Source organism: Vipera berus, assembly GCF_964194415.1.
Source record: "Vipera berus genome assembly, chromosome: Z".
Classification (NCBI taxonomy): Eukaryota; Metazoa; Chordata; class Lepidosauria; order Squamata; family Viperidae; genus Vipera; species Vipera berus.
The window spans coordinates 89,577,334-89,598,591 of record NC_138205.1 but is presented as its reverse complement, the minus strand read 5'-3'; the positions used below and the strand labels follow the sequence as shown (position 1 = coordinate 89,598,591).

The 21,258-nt window shown below is 34.2% G+C and overlaps 1 protein-coding gene across 9 annotated transcripts in view; it reads right to left on the bottom strand.

The window, feature by feature from the left end:
* Positions 1 to 21,258, bottom strand: part of TBC1D5 (TBC1 domain family member 5) — a 336,845-nt gene that overhangs the window by 48,758 nt on the left and 266,829 nt on the right. For all 9 annotated transcript variants that reach the window (XM_081343522.1, XM_081343519.1, XM_081343516.1 and 6 more), the window contains 3 exons: positions 10,975 to 11,081; positions 4,197 to 4,282; positions 313 to 548 (listed from right to left, as the gene is read on the bottom strand). In XM_081343522.1, coding sequence (XP_081199648.1) covers positions 313 to 548; positions 4,197 to 4,282; positions 10,975 to 11,081 — 429 coding nt within the window. The remainder of the gene's footprint in view (positions 1 to 312; positions 549 to 4,196; positions 4,283 to 10,974; positions 11,082 to 21,258) is intronic.

Sequence of the window (21,258 nt, the reverse complement as noted above, 5' to 3'; positions counted from 1 at the left end):
GCCTGATTTACTAAATGAATTCATACATAAGAGTGTATCATACATTCAGTATTTGCAAACAACAGAAGTTGGACATAGTCAAATAAATATGTAATGAGAAGGGAACTAAAGCAAACAAGGAAACTGAAATTAAGAAACAATTGGAAAATCTGGCAAATAAATTATATTAAACAGGATATGGTGGCAAGCAAAAATGAGTAATATTCAAGTTGATATGCAGATTTCATCTCACCATCTTATATTATGCTAAAAGCTCTGTCTTAGTTTATGACAGGATTTGGTTTTCAAAAAACAGAAATGACACATTTTTACCTTTGCTTAGCTGAACTGGCACACTTTCAGATTTCATTATTCTTTGCTGCTGAGATGGAGGGAGTTCTACCGTGCTCCTTGTGGGCATGACAACAGAAGAAACATTGCCACTGCTACCTGCAACTGGAAGAGTTGCAATGCTAGAAGTCATTGCTGGGGATATCAGCTTACGGCCAAAATTCAATAAGCTACTGGAAACTTTATTTATGTTCAGAGGAGCAACCTTTGCATTGATACTGAAAAAGAAAAAAGAAAACATACATACATACTGCTGCTATCATGTTTAATTGACACTACCAAACTAATTGGAAAATTTCAAAATGAATTTGTTGTAATTAAGGATCCCTCTCACTCCACAAAAATATTACAATGAATCTAGAGAGTATAATAATGCAATATTATTCTACTTTAATACTAGTTATTTGTAGGGAGATAGATTGTTTCATTCTCTGAAAGCCTTTGAAAGTCACAGTGAATTTTGTTCCACAGGAACAGTTTTATTTACTGGAAAAAAATAAACTTGTCTGTCTTAGGAATATTTTACAACCAAGACCATTCATTCATTCATTCATTCATTCAATTTGCTGGCCATCTTGTTTCAAAGTGACTCTGAGCAATTTACAACATGCAAACATTAAAACCATCAGAGAGAAATATTTCTAACACAAAATGAAAGAACAATCAAAGTAAAATCATAATTACAAGATGGGGAAGGAGAGGATTTTTTGTGAGGGGAGGCAGGTTGGATTGCCTGCTAATTAATCAATCATTTCCAGTATGATACTCCCCTGTTGGGGCCCCAAGCCATCTGGCAGAGCCAAATGTTAAGGGTCTTGTCAAAGGTCAGAAGGTGGGAGTTGATCTCATCTCCAAGGTCCCTTCTAATTCAATTCAATTCAGTTCTGTTCTGTTCTGTTCTATTGCTCTCTTCTGGTCTCAGTGCTCTTCAACAAGTTCATCAATTATTTGGACGAGGGGATAGATGGGGAACTCATCAAATTTGCAGATGATATCAAGCTAGCAGGAATAGCCAACACACCAGAAGATAGGCTTAAGATACAGAAGGATCTTGACAGACTAGAACATTGGGTGCTATCTAACAAAATGAAATTCAATGGTGAAAAAAGTAAGGTTCTACATTAAGGCAAGAAAAACTAAATGCACAGGTACAGTATAGATGGTACCTTGCTCAATAGTAGTAACTGTAGAGGGATCTCAGCGTCCTACTAGACAATCACTTAAATATGAGCCAGCAGTGTGCTGCAGCTGCCAAAAAAGCCAACACAGTGCTAGGCTACATTAACAGAGGGATAGAATCAAGATCACGTAAGTGTTAATACCACTTTACAATGCCTTGTTAAGGCCACACTTGGGATACTGCATCCAGTTTTGGTTACCACAAGGTAAAAAGATGTTGAGACTCTAGAAATTGTGCAGAGAAGAGCAACAAAGATGATTCTCTATGTCTAGTTTAATGAAGAGAAGGTCTAGGGGTGACATGATAGCAGTGTCCAATATCTCAGGGTTTGCCACAAAGAAAGGGAGTCAAGCTATTCTCCAAAGCACCTGAAGACAATAAGGAATGGATGGAAACTAATTAAAGAGAAGCAACCTAGAACTAAGGAGAAATTTCCTGACAATTAGAACAATTAATCAGTGGAACAATCTGCCCTCAGAAGTTGTGAATGCCCAACACTGGAAGTTTTTAAAGAGACTGGACAACCATTTGTCTGAAATGGTACAGGGTTTCCTGTCTGAGCAGGGGGTTGGACTAGAAGACCTCCAAGATCCCTTCCAACTCAATCATAATCATAATCATAATCATAATAATCATAATAATAGTTAATGCTTTCATAATCTCTTGTTGCCATTAACACTCAATAATATTTGGAAAGTCTCACGTCGGCTGACTCCAGTTTATGCCCTAAAACAATCTTCAGGTCTCTCAATCTCTGTCTTCCTCTGAATAAAGACGGATGTTAGGGGAAAGTATTCACATTGTTTTATAAGCTGACTGTACATCATTACAATTAGAGGTAATTTGTTCATAATGACCCCCATTCTCTTGTGCAATAATTTTGGTGGTTCATTACCTTTTTTGTGTACGTACTCTTAACTTGCTATGCCCCTGACATAAATAGCAACCATCCTAAACTGCTGTTACAAATTTAACAAGGTTCATAATATAGATACTTTAATAAATGAAGTTCAACTTTATGCTAGTTTTCAATGTTCTGATACATACATGTAAGATGATTAAGACTATAATACAAGGGTCAGACTCCATTTCTTTACCATTATGGTGAAAAGATAGAAAAATATCAGAAAAAGGGACAACACTGATTAAAAAAAAAGGTTGATTACCTTATGGTTATAAAGAAATATATTTAAAAGCAAGGTACTGTTTAAATGAATGTCAAGGATACATGAATGCAGTACCTGAAGAAAACTTTTTGTTAATCATAATAGGAATAATTGACCTTGGATATCAATGGGATATTTTTAAAATAAAGCTGTGCAATGATTCAGCTTCTGCAGTGTATGCAAATGAAATGTTTTGCTTTACAAAGTTGATTCAAGGACATCTCTTTCTGCATACAAGCACTAGAAAAGAGAAACTGCTATAATACTGTGAATTTTTTTAAAAAAATCTGCACAAATTCTTGGAGTTCACAGTAATGTAAATGTGGTTCACATGAATTTGTAACACTTAGTGGGTTCCTCTTTTATTTTTTTCTCACAGTAGTATAGATTTCTAGATTTCAGATGAAAAAGACCCATTTCAACAATAACTATAAATGGTAGTTATAACTGAGTAATATTACAAAAGTTGTATAAAGCAAGTCTATAGCTAAGTTTATCTTTATAGCCAAAGGCTATCCTTATTCAATAAATAGAATATAACTTATTACCTTTTAAATCCTATTAAAAGTAAGATATACTTCACTAACATATAGCTTAAGTTGCTGCCATCTCCCCTCTGATGATATATTACATAAAAATATATCAGTTTTCCACTATTATAATAAGTGTGCAAAAGAATAAGCAGATCTAAATGTCACAGATAATTCAACAAAATTTGAACAGCATCCTTAAACTGCATCTCTATAAAATTATGAAATAAAACACATGAAAACATTTTCAACTGTGCTTGATCCACAAGGTCAAATGTACTGTTTATATGAAATATGAGCACATCTGCCCTATAGATCTGTTGATGGCAATATAACAAATTTTGTTTTTAAAACAGTTTCCCTCCAGGTAAATGGGCCAAATTCTAATTTCTCTAGATACGAAAGCAATAACTTGCTGACGATTTATATCCTCGAATCCTTGTCTTGTAGATGTTGTGATTGTTCATAGGCCAAGGAAGGGCACAATTTAATTATGTGTGAAGTAACAGAATAACTGGGTAAAAAAATCAACTATGCAATAACAGCCAGTCTTAAAATTTTAGTGGCTTAAATATTTTCTTATAAACCAAATTCTAAGTACCACTACCAACATTCAATAACCCACATAGTCCCTTGAGTCTCAATTAACTGAGTAGGAGTTTTCCATATTAATTTGAATGCTCTTTACAATTGGCTATGGCAAGTAAAACGGCCTTCTTGATACTTGAGCTTTAGCTATGGAATAGTCTCTAACGAAGGAATCTACTTTGTTAGATTTTAGAGCATTATATGTGTGAAAACAGGCAACGTCTTCCTTGTGTCAACTCAGTTTTCTAAGACTGAGAAAATTATTATATTTTCATATCATCACTGAATAATTAGCTACTATTTTTAGTATTATTGGCTCCTAATATACAAAAATATATTTACAAATATGTATAGTAATTATTGGCAAAGCGCCTTTACAGATAACATACAAAGCATGATTACCGAGTTTTATTCATTAAGTCAGCTCCACGTGCTTTGTAGTAATCCAAATTCTGTTGAAATTGGTGAGCTATAGGTCTGGGATTTCTCTAGAGAGAGAGGTGGGAGGGAGAGAATTGTCAGAGTGCATAATTAAAACATTTTAAAATGTGACCAATATATTTCTATCCAATACGATTTAAATTAAAAGTACTGACTTTTTAAATTCATGCATTAAATATCAGAAACAGAATTATTCAATTTCAAGTTGCAGTATATCTATCTTAACAAAATTTAACAAACTAGCACAACCACTAGATGGTGTATCCAACCTTTTTCTCCACTTATCAAAACATTCAGCATGAAATATTATGCATAAACAGAAATGCATATACATATATACACACACACACACACACACACAAGTGCCCCTCATTTTTTTCTCCCCAAAATCATTCAGACAAATCATTAATAATATATTAAATTTTAGTTTGCTGTAACAGGACTTGAATAATGATTATTAAAATGCAACATAATCAGAATTATGGCATCTTTTTGAAACATATACAATTAGTCCACCATTTTATTTGGTGAGGCTTCAGGGAGAGGGTAATAATACTTTAAGATCTATTCTTAAACATAACCATTATTGCAAATGTATCCAAGATTCTTAAGATTTAATCCACTTCTAAAAATAAATATTTTCTATTAATAGATAATACAGAGAAGTTCAAAGGTCCCAGTGACAGGTTTTTAGGACAAAAAGACATGGAAATATTTTTCAAGTGTATAGAACATCAATTAAGGAATCAGTTGGAGGTTGGAAAAAGAAAAAAATTGCTGTTTTTAAAAATGGTCCTTACTGATTGATATCGAGGGTGGACCAAACTTGGGAGGGGCATACTGAGATCATTTTGAGGATAGTATTTGATCCTGGCCTACATGTCCCTTAATTTCTCTTTTTTCCCATTGCTGAGATAGGAATTTCTGGTAAGGAGTAAGGAGATTCAAGTGGGTCACTTGAGAGATTCAAGCGATGTACACCAGAGATGCTTCATGTTGAAGAAGTGCAATAGTGACTGGTGTAGTTTGGGAAACATGCCCATGGATATGTGAAATTTGCTGTGCAGATTGGATAGGGAGCATGGTGAGCAGGTATGGGTCAAGAAGAGTGCAAAAAGATGACAGATCTAGTTGGGCAATTAGAGAGTAGTGTGGGTCAAGAGGGTGCCTAAAGGTATTTGAGAGTGCATATGAGGTGTTTTGCAGGTCAGGGAAGATGTGCAGGAGATGGCAGGGTGCACAGAGATGTGCAAGAAATGCTGCATGAATGGGGAAAGGCAGGTGTGGGGAAGTGCAGGTTGGGAAAAGCATGCCGGAGGAAGCTGCAAGTTTGAGGGGCATGGGGGGCATCATAGGTTGAAAGAGGGCAGGACTGACAAGGGCCAGGAGGGGTAAGGTTGCCTTCCTCCTATTATTTTTTTCCTTTTTTCTCCCTTCCTTTTCCTTCCCTTTCCAGTAGGCAGATAAGTGGCTGTTGCAGGATAAGGGAGCAAGTGAGGAATTGTGAGACTAGCTGGGTAACGTGTCATAGAATATTGAAATGTGTAGAGTCCTCATGACCACAGCAGCAACCCAGTTGCATTACCACAATTTCCCCACATTTCATTCCTTCAAAAGTAATGGGTCCTGGATTTAGAACACATTCTGTAAGTCCATTTGCGATACCATGGTTCACAATTTACTGTTCTATGATACATTGTTTTGCTCAGTTAAAGATCACAAAGAGAGCTTTAGATAGATGAATGAATAACAAATTCATTACAAATAACAAATAACAGTACAACCCAACTCAGAATATTGTTTGAAAGAAGTAAAACAGAATCTTGCAAGTCTGAAAGTACATGTTCCCCCATCTCAAGAAACTGAGGAAGATTTCTGAGATTTGTTCCATCCATATCCATGCTGCTCCTTTTATCTGACCATTCCCTTGGCTGCACCTCTTCTCTCTATCTCCCAATTCCCATATATCATTATGATCTCTTGATTGCTAAACACATAGCAGAAAACAGCATATTTTGTGGGGTAAGACTTTGGAACTTCCCCTTCTTCCTCTGCTATTATGATTTTTCAATAGAAATCAAAATGTGCCCTTTACAAAGGGAACTAAAACTTATCATTCAATCAAATAATTTTAGGTTCATGGACTTGAAGCTATGTAAGATCTAACACTAGGTAGAATCTGGGAGCATGGGCAAGATAGAAATTCAGGTATTCCATGTGACTTGTCAAGACCAAAACCAATAGCTCTCAGGCCCAGGCTGATCTTTCTTTACCATGAATGGTTTATGCAATCACAATATCTTGTTGCTTATTGAGGAATGACTTGTTCCATTACAAAATATAAGTTCATGAAGTTCTTCCAAAATTGATTATGGGCATGGCATAGATCCCCAGCCAACTTAGAATTTACAGCAGCACAGGTATTATTGGGCATTATAGCTCATTATAGAGCATGGGCTTTCATTCTTTCCCCACTTGAAGTCCATCTAGAGCAGATGGGGCACATTTTCTGAGAAAGTGGGACAAGGTAGCTTTGCTGGATATGTAGAACAAAATGCCTCTAGCTCTTATAGCAGGGTTCCCAACCCCTGGGCTGTGGCCCATTACTGAGTGGCAGCTCGTTCAGAACTGGGCTGCAGAAGTGGCGGGTGAATGCCCACACAGGTCTACTTATGCACGTAGCTCCATTTGTGCAACCGCTTGAGCAAGTGAAGCTGTGTGCGCGTGCGAGTGCACCCACCACTTATACAGAACTATCCCCTCTTCCCCTCAACAGTCCACAAAGCTGGAAAGATTTGAGACCGCTGTCTTACAAAACAAGGCCTACCTGCCAGCAACAAGCTTTTTATCCAGGGTGAGACATGGTCTTGCTGCTAATATTTATAAAAACATTTGAAAGAGATGGAAAATATCAGAACATCAAAAAGGGGAATCTTTAACTGTGTGTTTCCTAGGGAGAACTTGATGGGACCAGGTTCATGGTCCATCAATATATAAATAAGGATGCAACGAAGTTTGCTGCAAATATGAGAACTTTGTTTTAAATGACTCATCCAGGATTTTGTCTGCTACACACTTCTGGAAGTGATCCATTGAATGGCCTTAAATAGATTTAGAAAAAAATAAAAGAATATAAAGTTCCAAGTCTCTTTCTGGTATTATTATACATCACATTGTTTTACTTCTAGTTTACTTCAGCTAAAGTCATATCACTGTTCAGAGATTCATTAAACTTTCTTTAGGAATAAATTCTGATCAAAGGTAGTTGATAATTCTTTGCATATCTTCTGAAATGTAAATAGTCTGTATTACTGTTGAGATTCATAGTAAGTCATAGTGATAAGGTTAGAACAACCATAGCCACATACACAGATGAAATTATTCTGCTTCTGTTGCTGTGTTAGAATTTTATTTGCTATGGGGTAAAACAGATTTGCAAAATTCACAGTTAACTTAAAACAACCTTTTATTCATAGGCTTGACTGCCTTCAGGAAGAAAAGAACATCTGGTTATTTAAAGAACACAATATGTTCATTTTCTATTACTTTTGTTTCTAATTGTTTTTTTTATTTGAACAACTCAAGTTAGAACTGTTTTTAATCACTTTATATTTTTCTGATTGCCATGCCTATTTTCCATTTAAAGCTTGTAATGAACCAAAAACTTTTGAAGGGGAGGGGAAAAAGAAACTACTCCACTTATTCATTTCTCACAAGGTACAATATTCATTCAAATCATATCAATCTGTATCAAAGTAATTTTGATAAACATACTTTTATTCTGAAGAAGTGCAGCCTGTAGAGCAGGGGTGTCAAAGTCAATTTCATTGAGGGCCACATCAGCATTGCGGTTGCCCTCGGGGGGCCGGGTGGGTATGGCCAGGGTGGGTGTGGCCTACTGGGTGGGCATGGCTAGAGTGCGTATGGCCTACTGGGTGGGCATGGCCAGCTCTACAATGTTCGCATGAAGGGTGCCAATGGGGGCCTGGGCAGGAGTGGGACAGATCCGAGGGCCTCTGGCAGGCAGAGGGTCTCTGGGCCAGGGCCAAGGCAGTGGTGGGCCGTTCCCTCACTGTTTCCAGGATGGCTTCGCGGGCCACATGAAACCACTTCGTGGGCCGGATCTGGCCCCCGGGCCTTGTGTTTGACATGTCTGCTGTAGAGAATGTAGTATGTATATTCTGAATACATGTATTAAGTCAAAGAGAAATGGGAGTTTAGCCTCCGTAATATAAAGGTCCCCCATGTATTAAAACTCATTGAGCTGGCTCAAGACTTAGGAAACTTTGGAGAAGTCCTAATGAAATTGCTGAGATTTAAATTAAACACTAAATTAGGGCACATGGACTTCAAAGCATTTACTGCAAGTGCAATTAACTTTAAATCCAGCTTCTGTGGGCTACCTTTGTTTTAAGAAACATTGATTTTGTCCTTCTAGTAGTTTGGTTTTGTAAGCAACAATGCTTTGCAAATGTTGCAGCTTTAATATTGGATGTTTACTTGCAGAATAGTTAGATGGTAACTATAAATAAATTTTAATACAATCATTCAAAATACATGCAAATATTTTTAGACTTCAGGGGTGATTTGGCATCAACAAACATTAACAAAAGGATACAATAGAAAATTAAAAACAGTCATTTGAACTTTGCTCAATGCAGGAATACAGATTAAAGAATTCCAGGTAGATAGATTGATAACTGTTTAATATTTTGAAAAATCCAAAGAAGGGGGAAATCTTATAATCTCCTTGCATAATTGTTGCCATTGTTGCAATGCACTCAGTGTTGAGATCTTTTCCCGTAATTTTCAATTGGAATCTGCCTTCCTGTAATTTAAATTAATTATTTTGTTCCTGTATTTCAGAACAAGAGACATTTTAACCTTGTTCCATAAGATTTATTCTCAGGTATTTGAAGAATACTACAAAATTCTTTTCTCAAGATTTTAATCCCTTGATTATTCCTGCTGTCCTTTTCTGAGACATTTCCATTTTCTTTGTGTAGTTTTTTTAAAAAGATGCTTTCTGGAATGAAGATTTTTGGAATCAAGTCTGATGCTATAAAAAATTAAGAGAGGCACAGAATTTGCTAGGTACTAAGAAAAATGCCTAGTACATCTCGGTGTTATTCTGAATACCCCAGTTTAAATTATAGGCACCACAACTCTGCCTATAATGGCTCTTTTTAAAAACCAAACATTTGGAAAATCTGTTTTTTTTTGAAGACAGAAATAGGTGTCTTCCATATTTTTTAAATACAGAAAAATAACATTGTTTCACGTAACATTTTCCTGACCATTTTTTTATTATTGTTTATTTACTAGAGCACACAGTATAAAATCCATGATTATATTTTTCCTGCTACTGAAGAACATGCAATTTTAAAAGTACATTATTTTCTGCTTTAAATTTCATAGATTCAAGATGAATTCTTAGATGCTTAAAGTGTGAGTAATGACAGCCTGTTTAGCATTAAAACAAACATTTCACACATGAAGGAGGTTGGAAAAATTAACATTAAAAATAAGTTCTCTGTATCATACACAGTTATTGAACCTATTTAAAGACATTCTTCAAGAAAGCATTAACTAAGAATTGTGCATTAAGACTTCAGATTGCAAAGATGGCTCTTTAGAAATACAATCACAACTGCAAATTGCTTTTAAGAAGATAAGGATATTTGATGCCCAAACTGAATTTCATTCAATATACCTGGATTTTAATGTTAATTTTTATATTTTGTTTTACTTATAGTTATATTACATTGCACATGGCTACAGCCTCTAATGCATATATACTATATAAATAAATAAATACAATTTTAGTAGTTATCACAAACTTTAATATGAGTTTACAATGATACATTTTTGTGGCTTTGGTTAGGAAAAAAACTGCAATTTGTCAAACACACACATATGTTTCATGTATTTTATGCCTTTATAGGCATAAAACATCTTACAGGTAATCGAATTAGGACCACAATTGAGCCCAAAATTTCTGTTGCTAAGCAAGATATCTGTTAAGTGAATTTTGCCCCAAGTTATGGCTTTTCTTGCCATAGTTGTTAAGTGAATCACTGCAGTTGTTAAGTGAATCTGGCTTCCCTACTGACTTTGCTTGTCTGAAAGTCAAAAAAGGTGATCACATGATGCCAGAACACAACCATTATAAATATGAGTCAGTTGCCAAGTGTTTAAATTTTGATCACATGGCCATGGGGATGCTGTAATGGTCAGAAGTGTGAAAAATGGTCCCCAGTCACTTAGGATTAGTGCCATTATATCTTTGAATGGTCACTAAACTGTTGTTAAGTCAAGAACTACCTGTATTTGTCAAAAACACAGATATAACTTTTTAAATATTATGTATTTGGTTCACATTCTGTTATGCTCAAAGGAGAGCATAGTGAAATGAGTGACTTCTCAGTAATTTCAATCACATATAAATCTGAAAACAGTCATTAGGTTTCCAACCAACAATGGTTTGTATGAATGAAAAATGAACCAGATTTGTTCCAAGTGGCCCATATAATGCAGTGTGCTCTGATAGATCCTGAATTATCATCCAAACTTTGAGATCTAAGGTCTTTTGATAGATCTTTCTGAATTGGACTGCTTTGCCCTATGCTCAACACATCACTCCGCTTTCTTGCTCCCAATTTCACTTCTTTAATACTATTTGGGGTGTTCCATTAGTGATTTTAAAATTCGGCAATTGACAAAATTTAGTGTAACTTACCTTTGGATCTCTGAGAAAAAGAGCTTTCAAGATTAATGAATGAACATCTCCGATAGGTGGATAATGCATCAGAAGGCCCAAGCAAGTCTGATAATTACTTGATATCACTACAAGAAAACAGTGTAATGAAATGGCTGGTAGTTGCTTGCCTATAAACACAGTCAAGAGTTAATTGGCATTTCCTCAATTGGCAGTGAAAAAAAGGGAAACAGAAAAGAGAGAAAAAAGGGAAAAAGAGAAAAGGGTAGGGTAAAACTGATACGTAGAGAAAGGAAAAAATGTTTGGTGGAATGCATCCCGAAGTGTAGTAGGAAGGGGCTCCTTCCCAGACAGCAAAGAGACAGCTGAATCTAGAACCTCTGGCATGCAGGCAGAGGGTGAAGGCAAACCCTGCTCCAGCAGAATAGGTCCAGAGACAGATAAATAAAATTTTAAATTATTTATAAATATTTTGTTCATCAAATAAAGAAAAGACAGGTTATATTTCATCATCCCCATGATTAAAATATAATGTAAATGGAAGGAGGAGGAAGAGGAGGAGGAGGAGGTGGTGGTGGAGGAGGAGGAGGAGGAAGAGAATTGATAATATCAGAATGCTTTATCATTTTGGGATAGCGGTGGTGGTATTTTAAAACTATACTTATCTGGAGATAAAATAAATATAAAAGTTATGATAATTCTGCTGAAATAAAGCCAATGCCAATCTATCCTTTTCCAATTATGACTTGAAATTGGAAATTAAACATTTTAACACAGAACAAATAATTCTAATTAAACACATCCAATGTGTTTAAATTATTCTAGATATGTTCTAAATATATCCAATACCATTAACAAGACTAGGACTCGGCATTACTAATCTCTTGATTTCAATTCATTCTAAACTGGACCAACTTAATAATAATATCATCAAATACTATAGCATTACTTTATTTCAATACATTTACTTCCCAAACAATTGAGAACAAACTTTTCTTTTTATTCATAAAGAACATAGAACATCATCCACATCTCTCTTAAAATTAAATTTTGTTAGATTTCTAGTTCTAGAAAGCAAGCCCAGTTGCCATTTGACTGTCTTTATCTGGCATGATAGGAAAATTAAACAAAATTCTAAGTAAAATTAAATGTGTATCTTTAGGTACCTGTTTACATACTATGTAAGCTACTTTAATTCTATAGTAAAACGGTAAAGGTTCCCCCGCACATACATGCTAGTCGTTTCCGACTCTAGGGGCCGGTGCTCATCTCCGTTTCAAAGCCGAAGAGCCAGCGCTTGTCCGAGGACGTCTCCGTGGTCATGTGGCCGGCATGACTAGACGCCAAAGGCGCACAGCCTAAATCTTGACACTTTATCTGTCTAAGCAGCTTATCATTATTTTTCTAAAATTATTTGCCCTACAAATCATCCATAGGTAGTATTATTTTGTAAACATATTTTGGAATAACTTCAACTGTTTTTTAAAAATGTAGTTATATAAACAATACTTTTTTCATTAATTAAAAATCTTAAGAGAGAAATCTTTTTGGAGAACATGGGAAAATCACTGCAACAAATATAATGGCTTTTTAACAGAATTGGACATTTAGGAGAATGATTCTGTCCCCTTCTTCAATGTGAGTCATCATTTGGTACCTTTCCATCATTATCTGAAGAGGTTTATGAGGACAAGTTGCAGGACAGGGCAAAATGAATAATTATAATTGATAGTGGGAGGTACTTCATCATCTTCATTTCTGTTGCTGATCTGACAGCTTGTAATTTTATACATCTGCTTTCATTTATAAAGCTTTCACTTATCCTACTCATTTTTTATCTGTTCAGTTTCTTTTTTCTTTTGTTTTCTTGTTCATGTACAGATACCTGCTTTCTTCTTCCTTTTTACTTGAAGCTAGCATAAGGAAGAGAATACAATAGACTCAGTCAAGAGATCTTTCTGCTGAATATAATAAATGGACTATGCATTATATAGAACCAATCAAATGAAATGTAGCATACTATAAAGGCAGTCATGATAAGAAATCCTTCAACATTGTTTTATAAACAATGTTGAAAGTAGTTAGCATATCCTTAATGGCTTTTCTGAAGCAGTGTTTGATTTATTTTCTTCAAACACTCCTTTTTAACATTGCAACTGAAACCAGATTTTATATTTCCTCCGTTGATTGTCTTTTGGAAATAAAACTGGGTATGATATGATTTTTAAAGATAATTTTGGTAAATGGAATGGATTCAATAATGATCAGAATATTGACAGTAAATTAGTTATAGGTGCTATAAAACAGCAATCAAGAAACTCTTGAACATAAATAATAATGAACAATGGTAGGGGACTAAACAACTATTTTTATTCAACTATGGCTATTGGAGAAATATTAGTTAATTAATGTTTGTATGTCTCAAAATGCAACCTTAAGGTCTACTAAGGTTTAATGCAGAGATAAATCTGATAAAAGAAAAATAAATAAAACCCATTGTGTTCATTTACGTTTTAGGCATTTAGTAAATGTGCTTAAATTTACAGTCTTAATACAGAAATACATTCAAAATGAACATAAATGAACATAATAACCTAATATATATAATAGTAAGAATTCTAACACATTTGAAAAAAATGGAAAATCTCGATATTTAGATGATTAATATTGAGAAAATTATGACTGATGTTTGAATATTAAGGGGAAATTAAGCTTAAATAAGAATTATGTAAATAGGGGACTTCTGGTCCTGCGCGGTAGTGACTGGTTATGGGCTTGTGGACTGCCGCACCCCCACGGCTAATTTTCGTCCTGCCTGGAGACCCTAATGGGTCCAAGCCGCCCCGGAGAGGCGGTGAAGAATAAAGAGTGCCCCGGCGACCCTGGAATGACGGCGGTCATTGCATTTGTCTTGGGGAAAGCCTTCTAACCCGACAGGAGAAAGGCTGTATTTCACTAATCAGCCCAAGCTATTTGCAGCTGAAGTCCAAAAGAACTAACCACCACAACATTAAACAATGTGCTTGAAATTGGGTGAGGAATCTGATTTTCCCCTTCCTATTCTACACTTAATTTCCTGGAAAAGATTCTCAAGAAGCAAAATACCTCCGAAAGTGAAGGAGGAGGACTTCCGTCCCACCCTTATACTAACAGAAGCGGCGAATTAAAATTTCCATGGAGGATCAAAATATATGGTAGTGAAATAAAATTTATAAACTTGAAAGCTAAAATTTAACTTTGGACAAGTTTAAAATTGTTGAATGGTTAAAACTTTCATTTTAAAGACCATTGTTCATAGTGAAAACTAAATAGATGCTGATACCTAGTGGTGGATGAAGATTATGACAGTTATGATTTCCACAGAGAACTTGCCAAAACCTGGGAAAAGCTAATCTGTGTTTGTGACCTTGAAAGCTTTAATAACAAAAAACAGCTGTGACAAAAAAGAGACAACAGTCTGGGCTGCAGACAAAGAGAGAATTATAAACTTTAGAAACAAAATCTTTTTTGAACACTTTGGATTACAAATATCTATTTAACCGGGACTCTAAACCTATTTGCTGATAAGAAGGAAAACTTCAACTTTTGGCCATCATGGATCAGAGACATGTAGATAGAACACACCAAGAAAACATAAATACCTCTCAGGAGGAGATATATAGTGTACTGCAATTAACTCAAATCACAAAGAAATCCAAAATAAATTTGAAAATATAAATAAATCTATTTCTTTTTTTTATTAAAGAGTTTTACAAAAACAAGATTTTACAATATATCCCCAAATCCCCCCCACCGCAAACCCGCCCACTCCCCCCCACTTCCCAGAGCTAAATACAGGATTATAGTTATAATAATCATATTCTAAATAAAAATTTTGCATAATATACAATTAACCAAATTCATAATGTGCTTTAACTCCCCTTTAACATAACTACATACAAAGTACCAACACTAAGATCAATAACAATATCCCTCTAAAATCTACTCATAAGCTAAATGGAACTTTTTAGTCCCATATTTATTCTGAATATAATCTATCCATCTCCTCCAAACTGAAATATATCTTTCCTGTGAATGATCTTTCAAGTAAGCAGAAATCTTAGACATTTCTGCTAGATTCGAAACTTTAAACACCCATTCTTCTATAGTAGGCAAACTATCCTTCTTCCAATATTGTCCCACCAGTAACCGTGCTGCTGTTATCATATTTAACATCAAATTGGTTTCTTTAACATCACAATCTACAACAATACCCAATAAAAACAATTGCGGAGAAAACTTTATCTTTCTCTTAAAAATCTTTTGAATGTTCCATAAATCTATTTCTAAGTTAACTCCACAACAACAACAAAAACTTCCAGGAAACAACAGAGAAGGAGTAGACAAAACAAATAAGTGGTCATAAAGTTGAAAATAGAGACTCAAAGACAGAACTTAACAAAGCAAGAAAACATGATCTAATCCTAGTGGGGAAAATTTTACAAGAAATGGAAAAAACAACTCATCCCTTAAGACTACAAAATAAATCTGAGCACAAAAAAACCCAGATTGGATAAAATGGAATGTAGAGATGTTGAAAACCTCAGAGAGAAAGGAAGTGATAAGAGAAGCAAAGAAGGAGAAAAAGAAAAAGATTTTCAAGAAACATGGAAAGGCAAAAGCCTCATATAAAGACACTTTATTCGATTTACTTCTTATACCTACAGCAACAGTCATGAATATATGGAAAAACTTTTTGATTCAGAAAAACACATTGATCAAGAAAGATACTGGTCAAAGGAAAAATATTAAAGTGAAAATTAAGAAAATAGATGATGGGATCTACCAGAGAGAATATATAAAAAAGAAACATTTGTTTGAATATGGTAAAAGAAATAGAAAAGATTCTGAATACATATGTTATATTCTAAGAGGGATAAATTCCTTAAATAATACTGTATGCTTTTTTCCCCTTTTTTATTTTATTTCTTGATATAAGTAATATAATACTGTTGAAATGGCTTAGATGAAGGAAATGTTTTAGATAATTAAAAGTGTTTAGGGAAATTATAAAGTATAAAAAAGAAAAAAATGTTTTGAATAAGAGTTAAAGGATTAAATGACTAGACACATTAAATGGAATATTTAAAGATTAAATATATTTTTAATTATGGTTAAAAAGAATAAGAAATTTTGGGAATGAATATATATTAGCTTAGGAGGAATATATATCTTAAGTAGTATTTTACTTTTTACTTTGCTTTACTCTAGCTCTCTTTTCCTTTTATATACTGTTTTTACCTATTCTTTAAGAAATGTAAGAGTGTTGAGATGGTTTATATGGGAAAAATGAATGTAAATCTTTAAATGTAATTAACTGTTGAGAAAATCTTAACCAGCAAGAATACTTTGAACTTTATGGGAGAAACAAATCTAAATAAGGGCTGTAACAGGATATAAGATAAGGCAACCAGAATGATTAGATAGAAAATAAATATTATATTGATGTGATCATTATTTCTAGGAATATTGGGAAAAAATCATATATGTAACTATTATTTATCAAAATAATATGAACTGTATTAATTCAAGGTTTGCAAAGAAGACATTTTGGGGAAAAAGGGGAATCAACTAAATGTACAATGTGGATTATGAATTACAGAAACCAACTGTTAATGATTTTTCTTTACAAATGTAAACCCAGCAAACACACTGTTTACCAACTATTAAGTGATTTATGTTTAAAAAAATCAATAAAATGTATGGGAAAAAAGAATTATGAAAATAGGATATATGAACTAATAAGATGATTTTTATAAAAATACAAGTTGATAAGAAAAAAGTCATACTATTATTTGTAGAAACAAAAAATGTTTATATTTAAGCATTTATGCATTGAAAATATTAAGAATTGTATTTGACTCAGTGGGTTAGGACGCTGAGCTTGTCGATCAGAAGGTCGGCAGTTTGGCGGGTCGAATCCCGAGTGCCGCGTAGCAGAGTGAGCACCTGTTACTCGTCCCAGCTTCTGCCAACCTAGCAGTTCGAAAGCACGTAAAAATGCAAGTAGAAAAATAGGGACCACTATGGTGGGAAGGTAACAGCGTTCCGTGCGCCTTTGGCGTCTAGTCATGCCGGCCACATGACCACGGAGACGTCCTCGGACAAGCGCTGGCTCTTCGGCTTTGAAACGGAGATGAGCACCGGCCCCTAGAGTCGGAAACGACTAGCACGCATGTGCGGGGAAACCTTTACCTTTACCTTTTAAAGCTGAAAAAGGAGAATACTATTGGGAGAAGGGAAGATCAAATAAATATATTAATTAATATACTAATTATGGAATTACAAAAATTATTATTGACTGTTAATTAACTACTATTTTTTCCCCAAAATATATGAACCACGACAACATGCTAGGATTGTTATTGCAGAAAATCAATAAAACATTTCTAAAAAAAAAAGATAAATTGGTATAAGGTAAATAGGTAAAGGTCAGCTGCAAAAAAAGTTTTACAAAAATATGAAAATGCCTCCAGCTTTCCCCGCCAGTAATCATTAAAAAATTCAAACAATAATTGATGTAATACAATTGCAATTAAACCTCCCTCTCCCCAGCCTTTTATTTACTTTGGACCCCAAATTAATTTATTTGTTTGGTTTGGTCATTGCAAATAATGTTTTGGGTTTTTGGTATGTGTGTGTTTGTGTATGTTGAAATGTTTGTGTAGTGTTTCAAAAATAGAAAAAGCTGCAAATACAAATCAATTTTTCATAAAAGAATGAACTACAAGATACAATCTATATTGTGAAGTAAGCAGAGAAGAAACTGTTCTTTTATCAGTGCCTGAAACGAAAACAAATAGGAGTAATGCCAGATGTTAAGCATTCCTCAGCATCAAAAAATATTAATATATTAAACATGCAAAAAGAGTTTCTACGGAGTAGATAATGGCAGCCAGAAATTTTGTACCTTAGAGAATACTAACCTGTAGTCTGTCTTTTTTTCTGTAATTTTTTTCCTTACAAATGAAACTATGCACAACTTTATATATAACACTTTGCATGGGTGGTTGTACAGTCACCAAATTAGATTTGATATTTTTGTCCAGCTATTAAATCCTTTCCAAGGATCTTTGTGGTTATTATTATGGGTGAGTTATCTGGTTAGATTCACAATCTAAGGCAGGTGGAAACTTAACAATTCAAATCCTAATCAAGGATTTAAGAATTTTGATTTTCTATTTTTTATTATATTGGTTGACTGTAAGATCACTCATGGAATAAAAGGCTTCACCCACCCTAGTCTGAAGCCCGGGAGAACAACTACTAGCCCAGCTTTTAAGGCAGAAGCAGGAGGCATAATTAACATTGATAGATGCATTGTATTATGTAATGCTGAAATAAAAATTAATTGATGAGTTAAGAGAATAATTCCATTTATTTTTGAAAGATATAGGAAAACTCCCAAAAACATTTTTTTAAAATAATTATTCTTTTAGAATAATTATTTGAACTGATTTGAACCAGGAACATTTCCAATCTGAGTTGACTGTCATCTTTTCAAAATGCTCACAATATTATGACCAAAATTACTGATGGCAATCAATCAAAAATCAAGGTCAATATTTCATTCCAAATTGATTTCTGACATACTAACAATACCCGATGTTTAAATTGAAGGAGAAAATGATTTATTTTTGGAATGAGATATGATGAACAGATCTCTGGGTCTAACAGGCCTTAAAATAAGTAAAACTAGGATAAATTTAGCAATTTTGGCATTGGAGTGGCACTATATTTTAAATAAATAAGTAGGCTTCACATTAAAGGCAGAAATTCAAGTGTTCCATGGTTGGGCAACTGTTGTCTTCTCATATTTTGTTGATAAAACAAAAACATTTTCTATATAGAAATATTATGAATAATAAATCACAAGAGTATTTATGATGTTTTTTTTTAAGAAATAACATGGACAGACATTTCTTCTCAGTATACCGAGCATTAAGGTCACTCAATATGAATGATATGATGCCTGTTAATGTATGCTAGTTCTTACATTACCTATATATTTGTTCAGAATATTGAATTTTGAGAAAAATGTTTCATAGTCCATGTAAATGATTAATCAGAGATGATGATGCTTGTCATGGACATATAAACACCTAGTTATACATTCAATTGGTCGCATTTGGGTGGTCAAATGATTTATTTCTAGGATTAAACCCTATGGGAAACTTTTGTTTTATTATGTAAGCTATAAATATAATTTGCTTTGGTAAAACTTGCTTTACTTTTTATCTAATTTATTTGCATTCCTGAAAATATATTGTGGTATTTTATAAAAGCATCATTAGCAATGCATGCCCAAATTTTAACATTAAAAATATTCATATTAAGAAAGGAGTTGAAATACTTGCCTATTATGATCCTCGACAATCAGGAATTTCACTTATGCTTGTTTACAAATTAGTCTACATGTCAGTCACACTTTCCTATGCTTTTTCAACTCTAGTCTCCTACATCAGAAGATCTAGAATATGCTACTATAGAATATACTGCAGTATGTGACACCTAACTGCATACTGCTTTTCCTCTGTCAATTTAGATTATAATACTGGATCTATGAGATATTGTTAAACTCTACTTTCCAGCAGACCCAGCTAGCATGAAAAATTATAAAGTATTTTGGTTTAAGAAAATGTGGAGGGGCGCAAATTTTCCACTCCTGAATTAGACAGAATGAGAGGCTCATAACAGCAATGCCTTTTCTGTTGTGGTGCCTGCCCTTTGGAATAATATCTTCTCCAAAATTTGGTTGGCCCCAATTCTTTTAGTCTTCAGGAAGACTCTAAAAACTTGGTTTTACCTTTACCTTGAAGGTATATCCTTACCTGTTTGGTGTAGTGATAAAAGCACCAGGCTAAAAAACTGAAACTGTGAGTTCTAGTCCTGCCTTTACCATGAAAAGCAGCTGGATGATCCTGAGCCAGTCATGCTCTCTCAGCCCAACTCACCTCATAGGATTGTTGTTGTAAGGAAAGTAGGTGAAGATGTTTGTTACGCTTGTCTCCTTGAATTATTTGTAAGGTAACATACAAACAAGCAAACAAGCTTTGGGCTAGGATGATAGGTTTCTTGAGAGATAGGTATATATTTGGTGCAGTCCCAGAGTATATTATTGTTACGTTTATTTTGGCCTTGTTCTTGTTGTTGTTGGTTTTAAAAGTAGTGTATCTTTCCTTTGTTTATAATTAATATATACTACCTGTGGATGCATAACTGGTAACTAGTTATTTTATTATGTGTAATGTAAAAGGCTAGTTTTTAACATTCATCTGAGTAAATCTGAAGATGGCTAACCTTTTGTAACAAGTTAACTGTGTTTAAGATGCCTTATGTGAATCTTTCAGGATGTATAAAACCAAGCAAATCTACAGACAGATAAACCGGGATGGCTATTTTGTTAGTTGATCAAACATGGGCAAGATTGCACTATGGTGTTCAAAACAATAATTCAAAAAGATCATAGTTACAATTGTAGGATAGTTACAATTTATAGGAAAGAGCAGACATTATTATATTTATAATATTGTGCAGTCTTAGATAATATTGTTTGAAGTATGCAAAAATAATTCAGAACATACTTTCAAAGCACACATTGTAACTAAAGTTTGATACATAATTAACTTAAAATTCAGCATTTCAATGTTTTTCCACACACACACACACACACACACACACACACACACACACACATATGGTCCCTTTTTTCTTAAGAATCTTGTTACAAATAAAGCCACACATTAGACATTTATAAGTAAATGAAAATAAGACTAGGTAAACAAAAGTTCTACTACCAAAGAACTTCTTCCGAACTTATGACTCATGTCTGTCATCTTTTTCTTCCCTGAGACTTTACAAAACTTATGCTAGGATAGGCTCATCAACAGAACTTCCCTTAAGAAAGGATTTCTTAACATATTACTTTATTATTTTGCCCATCAATTATTTTCTGAGGGAAAGAATAAGAAAGTGAAATTTTAATTTTAAAATTTTAAAATGTGTTCAAAGTCTTTACCCCCTTCATAGATTACTGCCTTGTCGTGGCAAAGGGGCTTGTGTAATTCAATGAAGCTATGAGCTATGCCGTGCAGGGCCACCCAAGACGGAAAGGTCATAGCAGAGAGTTCTGAAAAAACGTGATCCACTGGAGAAGGAAATGGCAACCCACTCCAGTATCTTTGCCATGAAAACCCTATGGACAGTACCAAAAGGCAAAACGATATGACGCTGGAAGATGAGCCCCTCAAGTCGGAAGGCATCCAA